Source organism: Chaetodon trifascialis, chromosome 19, assembly GCF_039877785.1.
Source record: "Chaetodon trifascialis isolate fChaTrf1 chromosome 19, fChaTrf1.hap1, whole genome shotgun sequence".
Classification (NCBI taxonomy): Eukaryota; Metazoa; Chordata; class Actinopteri; order Chaetodontiformes; family Chaetodontidae; genus Chaetodon; species Chaetodon trifascialis.
This window is the reverse complement of record NC_092074.1, coordinates 6028134-6036087: the sequence shown is the minus strand read 5'-3', so window position 1 is coordinate 6036087 and position 7954 is coordinate 6028134. Positions and strand designations below refer to the sequence as shown.

At 38.8% G+C, this 7954-nt stretch overlaps 1 protein-coding gene across 1 annotated transcript; it reads left to right on the top strand.

Annotated features, from left to right (window-relative positions):
• The first annotated feature begins 3301 nt into the window (after window positions 1-3301).
• Window positions 3302-5673, top strand: LOC139347736 (alpha-1,6-mannosyl-glycoprotein 2-beta-N-acetylglucosaminyltransferase). Its single transcript, XM_070987494.1, has 2 exons — window positions 3302-3382; window positions 3500-5673. The coding sequence occupies exon 2, from the start codon at window positions 3750-3752 to the stop codon at window positions 5007-5009; it is 1260 nt and encodes a 419-aa protein (XP_070843595.1). The 5' UTR covers window positions 3302-3382; window positions 3500-3749; the 3' UTR covers window positions 5010-5673.
• Window positions 5674-7954: the final 2281 nt, after the last annotated feature.

Sequence of the window (7954 nt, the reverse complement as noted above, 5' to 3'; positions counted from 1 at the left end):
ACTATTATTTTTCCTGACAAAAAGTTTAACTGAACTCTGACTCCAATTTTATGATTCCTGACATGTTCATAAACAAGAAAATATATGATTACCATAGTTCAAAAAACAATATCTTAACAATATGACTTACCTTTTGTCTTTTCCTGGCATTTGCGTTTTGCTGCAGTCTCCATTTGGTCTCAGCATGAAAACAAAGTTCCCCTCATCCCACCCAAACATATGAGATATCATTGGAAAGGCCAGGATGTCCTCTACTGAGCACACCAGGACTTAGTTGGGTAGCTCAAATGAGTCAGAAGATATAGACCAAAACCAAATGTCCACTACAGAGGACACAGATGAATAGGCTGGGTCTCAGGAGGATATTGGGAATGTATTTGAGCTATGGAAGAGTGAGATTTGATTAATTATAATTAATTTACTGAAGTTCATTCATTTTAGTTAAACTTTTGGGGGCTTTTTTGTCTTTACCTGAAGTGCATTCTAGACGGGCAGACAGGAAACATGGAGAGACAGACGGGGATGACAAAACCAACAAAACCTCCTGGCTGTATTTGACACCCCAGTGACAGTATCAATTGAACACTGTATCTACTTCCTTTATAATTAGTATCAAATTGTGTACTTATTTTGGGTAACCTCAAGAATTTACAGTTTTACATCAGTTCCCTTTCCAGGAATTGATGCGGAAACAATGGGGACCTGTAAAATGATGTGTCACTGGTTGTTTCAGCTTTCAGCTAGTGCATGCTGGGATGGACTGCAGCCCCTGTGACCATATTAGAAAAGAATGCAAATGTAGATGTAAAATGGATTTTTATTTATTTATTTAGTTCCAGTAAGTGCCAACACATGGATTATTTCATTAAATTCCATTTCTGTGCAAACATTAAACAATGACTTTAAGCAAACTACATTTCCCAGCTTGCTGTTGGCCTATCTGTGCTAAAGTTGCTCTTGACATCATGCCAGGGTCAATCTGTTTTTGCTGCCCTTGCACTAAAAAGACCTGCTGCTTTTGTGGTAAACAACATGATTTCTTTGTTTTCTGCTTTTCTGCTGATCAACCACAGGGAGACTTCCATTTATTCCTCAAATTGCACTGAAGTTTGCAATTCAAATAAAACCTTCAGTCTCTATTTGCAGTTCAAATGTAAGATTAACATTTACAACAACACAACACAGGAGAGCAATGCAATGCTCTTCTATTTTTATTTTGTAAATCTCTATTCAGCTTTAAATTTTGGTTAGATTTACAAAATGAAGAAAGTGTTTTGATTTTTTTTTTTTAATAACACAAGGCCCCTCAGAATAAAAAGTCTCTTTGCAGTGTAAACATACTTTATAAATGCCATAAAATACACTAGACTTCCAAACACATTCAGTTTCCAGCTTCAGAATGGTGTCTCTCTGACGCACATGACTTCAGCAGCAATGTGCTCAGAACCACCTTGCCAAAAATCTTTTAAAATGTCCTATTTGTCGCATGATTTCCTGGGAATAGAGATGCTCCCTGCACCACCACTCAGACCCTATGATTTAAATGTTTAATTATTTCAGGCAGTTTATCTCAGCGGGTCACATGTCTTTGTCTGTTTGTGTTATCTGGAGGAAGTGGTCCAGCGGCCTCAGCAACAACAGGCCTACAGAGATGATCCTTTATTAAACATGAGTGAAACGAAAGCGCCTGCAGCAGATCATAAAGAGAAACTGTCATGTTGAGTAAAAGCTCACAATTTACACTCTTCCAAGAAAAGATCTTCTCACAGTGTTGCAGCATCAAAAGGAAAATGGCACATTGACAAGTGTGAAGCGCTGTATTCAAGCTTCCTGTTCACAGTCCATGTCATTGACAGTCACATGACAGACATGTGGCTGAGGAAATAAAATCACAGTCCACTTTTAGAACACAGTTTATGCAACAATGTAACCCAGAGTGATTTCAGATATTGTTGATACTGTATCATGAAATTGTGTAAAACGCATTTTTACCTTGGTCAAAAAGCAGTACACTTTAGCGTATTAGAAATTTAATTTAAGTATAGAAAACTTTATTTTGTGTGCATAAAGTATGTTTGACATATACTTCTAAATAGATGTCATTAAGCTCTACTTGAATGTATTAATGAATGAATATACAAATTCTGCAATACTTAAAATGTACATTATTGTAAGTGTATTATAAATTGTACTTTTGTATTTTTAAAAAGCGTACTAAATTACAACAAATTTGAAAAGTAATAGTAACGGTGTACTTATGAAAAGTATACTTATTTTCTAGTCTAGTATATTTAACTGTATTTCCAACAAATGGAACAGAAGAACATGGAGTCTTATCTTAATCATCTGAAGAGATTGTTATTGACCAGTAATGAAGTTTTTTTGTTTGTTTGTTTGTTTTTTTTTAATCAACCTAACACAAAATCAGAAGACTAAAATACACCACTGGGTCATCATGGGTCAAGAAGACTGGAATGTAATCCCTGTTGCCATGTTGAGATGATCATGTGTCGTATGATGGTATGAACAGCATTTTATCTGTGGTTGTAGTGAGTCACTGTAGGCAATGTTGCATCTCAATGACCATATAATGAACCACATGTCTTACACATAACAAATCTTAAAAAGTAGAAAACCATTTGACTTTTCATGAGTGTCATTTATTACACATGGTTTATAAAATAGCACAGGCATTCTCCAACACAATAGTGTCGTATTTAGGTCTAACACTGTCCGAGTATATGATACCAGTCCCACTATCTCCTGTTGTGAAGTCCCCTCCTGTCAGGGCTATCAGGTTTTCCAGTCTTGTAGTTTCAGGTATTACACCCTGCACCCTTTTGTAATGTGTTTGAGCAAGACTTCACACAACAAAAACGATTCTAAATCAACCAGTCAAACCTGAACAGGTAACCTAAAGGCTGGGGGGGCCTGTTGTTATAGGCAACAGTGCAGCTATGGGAAAATCCTATTGTAAAGCCACAGGAGACTAGCAGGCCTAAAAGGTACAGACTTAATAATTACTTACATACTGTACAGGCCTACATAAAAACTGCACATTGACAATATCAAAATGCACAATTTATTCTTATTTTATCAACATTAATCCAATGTAGATTATATTCTGTAGATTAACAAGAGAAATGTTAAGGTTAAGAACTTAATTTCCAACTGATCTCTATTCAAATGCTACCTGATGTACACTTCCGTCTCACATTACACCGCTATAGGTAGGACAATGATTCGCTGAGCAGGACCTCGGTCTCTCCCCCGTTGGCTGGATTGTACACGTCAGCAGTCAATGAGTTGTAGCCAACATGTATCAGAGTCCCATCATCCTCTTCCTGGTGCGAGCGTGTTGACACATTGCACCTACTTTGGGGTAAGTCAAGTTAAGCTAACCTCGGCGAGTTAGCTTCTTTTTTTTATCGCCGAATTAACACACAGCTTGGACAGAACGCGCTCTTATTCTGTTCGCTTTGTTCGACTGTTTCTACAGGTGGCAAGAACAAGCGGCCGAGGCGACTGTTTGGCCAATGACAAGATTTTCAACTGAAAAAAGACAGTCCTGCGAGAGGAAACGGCACCCATCCAGAAACGTTTGACATCTGGTTTGAGGCACGCGACGTCGGGCTGCTCGGAACAAAACTTTCACCGCACGCGGAAGCTGTTTACAATGAAGGCGCTCGCGACAAGGTGAATGAAAGCCATAGCTGTTGTGTTCCCGAGTCTGTTTTTACTTTGAGAAAATGAGGCTTCGGCTGCTCAAAAAGAATCTGCTGGCGCTGCTGGGTGTTTCCTTTGTAATTGTGACTCTCTTGTTCTCAACACGTGTGTTATTGGTTTCCGATGATGACACAAGTGGACGTAATCATAACGTGGTTCAGGGAAACCAGGACATGCATTCTGGTGACATGCTGAAGTTCAGCTTCGGTTCGCTGCCAGAATTGACTCAGTCCGTTTACAATGCCAATTACAAGCAGAATGTTCACAATGCAGATAAGTTTCCAGGGGAGCCTCAACTGGTGCTGGTTGTGCAGGTCCATAACAGGCCTGAATACCTCAGACTGCTCATCCAGTCACTGGAAAAAGCCGCTGAGGTCCACAGCTTCCTCCTCATCTTTAGCCATGACTATTTTTCAGAGGAAATAAACGCCATTGTGCAAGGGATAACTTTTTGCAAAGTACTGCAAATTTATTTCCCGTTCAGCACTCAGCTGTATCCCAGTGAGTTTCCTGGGCAGGATCCACGAGACTGCCCTCGAGACATATCCAAGGACAGCGCTCTCAAAACAGGATGCCTCAATGCCGAACACCCTGACTCCTATGGACACTACAGGGAGGCCTTCATCACTCAAACCAAACACCACTGGTGGTGGAAACTGCATTTTGTGTGGGAGCGCGTGCATGCCCTGCAGGGCTACAGTGGCTTTGTTGTCTTTCTGGAGGAGGATAACTACCTCTTACCTGACTTTTTCCATTTCTATAAATCAATGATACAGTTCAGGAAGAGCAACTGTCCAGATTGTGACATGCTGGCTTTGGGTAACCACAATGGCCTGAATGATTTCACCAGACTGTCCAATAAGGTGTTGACCACTGGCTGGATGTCCACAAAACACAACATAGGCATGGGCATCTCCAGGGAGATGTACTACAAACTGATGGGCTGCAACAATGAATTCTGCACCTATGACGACTACAACTGGGACTGGACTCTGCAGCACCTCTCAGGATCCTGCATATCAAAGCCCCTCAAAGTGCTTGTGGCACAGGGCTCCAGGGTTCTCCACACAGGAGACTGTGGCCTTCATCAGAAGGAAAACTGCAGGCCTGAATGGGCCTCACAGAGGGTTGAGGAGGGCCTTCAAAAAGCCAAGGATGGCCTCTTTCCTCCATCTCTTATTCTTACTGGCGCAGAAGCAGTGGAGCACAAGGCACACATGAAGAACGGTGGATGGGGAGACATTCGAGACCATATTCTGTGCAATAACTACGCCAAACTATAACTTTTCTCCACATAATATGAGTAAATTGTTTATTGGGTTTCTGCAGATGTGCCATTCATACACAACCTTTCAGGGTTTCAGAGGCTGCAGGGGGTTGCCTTTTCACTTTGAGTGTGTTCATGTTGTCTTCCAGCGAGGTCTTCCAAGAAGCAGGACCAAAGCAAGTCCAAGCATGTCGCATGTACACAGCTAGACTTCAACTTTTGTTTTTAATCACCAAAGCTGCACAATTGCCAAAGACTTTTGTTGATATTTGTGTTGTGTATAATGCATGCAAGCTCGCTCATGCTGTGTCGTTTCATGTCACGAGGTTTGTTCATCCCTCTCTTGGTGTCTTACAAGCCAAAACAGTAGATTAGATTTATTGCACAGTGTGTGTTGGGGGTTAATATATATCAGATGCTATATCAGAGTGTCCATATACACCCATTAATTTGCAAATCTATTTGCAAATCTATTTCCTGAGAACACTTCACAGGATAATTAACAAGAAGTTAAACATGGTGGTTTGTGGTGAGTTAACGTCTCGCATTGCTTTTATGATCCATTCAGTTGCAGTGTTTTAACATGTGCTTTTATGGTACGATTTTAAGTGTAACAACAAAAAGGCACATGAAATGTACAGACTTCAAGGTTTAATCAAAATGTGTATGCCAATTCTAAATGTAGGGGTTATCTTTCTTTGAAGTGGACTTTGATGTCAGAATTTTGTCCTACATGTAATAGAATTGTTGTGACTGGATGTAACTTTCACTTTTTTTTTTTTTTTTTTTTTTTTGAGGTGAGGTCAACTGAACCCAGTTAAAGGACCAGTGTGTCAGATTTAATGGGGTTTACTGGCAGAAGTAGATTATAATACTTTATATTTCATTAGTGTACAATCACTTGAAAATAAGAATTGTTCTATTTTGTTACCTTAAAATGCTTTTTATATCTACAGAGGGAGTGGGTCCTCTTCCAGGTAGTCTGCCATGTTGCACTGCCATGTTTCTGCACTAGCCCAGAACTGACAAGCAAACGCAGGCTCTAGAGAGCACCTTTTGTGTTTATTGCAAGTTTTGCATTCACCTAAGTTCTCCTACACGCTTGGAAAGTGAGGGATGAGGTGAAGGATATTCAGTTGCAACTGTACTCCTAAATGCCATTAAATCCTACACACTGGTCCTTTAATCAGTCTCCTGCGTCCTGTTACAGGGATTTCTGGTCGCAGCAACGCAAGCTGGCTTGATATTGATTTTTTTTTTTTTTTCTCTTTTGGTTGTGACTGTATATTTACTTTCCAATAGATGAAAAGTGACCTTTTGGAGTCTTGTTCAAGAGCCTTTGCTCTGCAAACACCAGGATCATCTGTGATTCTACATTTGTATTTGCACCTTCTTTGTTAGAATATATGTTGGGATATAACATCCAAATTAGAACAGAATTAATTGCATTGGGCTTTTATAAGAAGGAAAGACATGTTCCTTTTCTGGCATTCATTCAGTGGTAAAAAAAACAAACAAAACTGGAGCTGAAGTGCCTTTGTACAGTGTAAAACAAGGAGAATATTAACACAAGAATATTGATATTGCCTTAAATCTCACCAAAAGTGCCTTCTGATTTTTCCTTTGTGCCTAAACTTTGTTTTAAAAGAGATTTTTAAAGGTTCACTGATAACTTGTTGACCAAATAGCTATATTTGCTAATAGCTATATTAGCTATATAAACAATTTCCCCTCGGGGATCAATAAAGGAATGCTGATTCTGATTCTGATATATTTGCATTCTCAATGTTGGGGAGTTGGAGTTCTCTCGAAAGATATTATTTGGTAGTGTCTTTATTTGTGAAATGGTGAGAAAAAATGTGTGTGTGAATTCTGATTTCACAGAAATCTTCATTGTATAGTCTGGTAACATGATTTCATCACTTTGGCATCTTGTCTGCAACATATGACAGTGGCTCCAAATAAGTGGTCTGACCTTATATTGATGTACCTCAGTGTGCCTTATGGAGATTCCTGGTCCAGAAATATGAAATGAATGTGGTAATGAAATCAGTTATCTTCTATTTTATGTTGAAAAGTACAATCAGCTCTTAAGGAACATGGCGGACATGGTTGAGTTCACAAAGAAGACCTTTGTAGAAGTATGTATGTATGTATGTATGTATGTATGTATGTATGTATGTATGTATGTATGTATGTATGTATGTATGTATGTTTACCAAATGGGAAAAAAATAAATAAATAAATAAAAGGCTGAATTTTAATGGTCTCATCCTGGTTAAAACATAAGTGATAACACAGATCACATTTTTGAATACTTTTATGGAAATTAATTGATAAATCAGGGGGGTCCTGTAAATAACTGCAGTTTGGTTCATAGAAACAGTGTTCAATGGGTACACTTCCTGTGATTTCTGATTGAAAGCTGGAGGTTATAGATCATTACACAGCAGGTTAACTGAACATACGAAATGTAAATTCTGTCAAATGCTGTCATGTACAAGCAAGTATATAAATTGGATCTCTGTTGTCTCTGAAATTCTCCTAAAAGTCAACAGCTGCTTGTGAGCTCAACAAAACAACCCTAAGTTATTGAACTCTGAGAACACTGGCTTGTGTTTTCCCTGTGATTGGTACATTAGTTATTTTCAGGAAACAATCATGTGGAAATTGCAGAACCATAAAATAAAGCAGTACAAATACAAACATACATACATACATACATACATACATACATACATACATACATACATACATACATACATACATACATACATACAAACAGAATATCAGTAACTGATCTGACAGGTCCTAAAAATAGATCACGGCATGTTTATGGCCTTTTGAGTTACTGAACCGTCAACAAAAGAGAAGCTGATCAGAGATCTGAAGTATTTTTCGGACACGCGTCATATGACTGAATAGTGTGCTTTCATTGGTCTGCTTCTACACCGTGTTTAT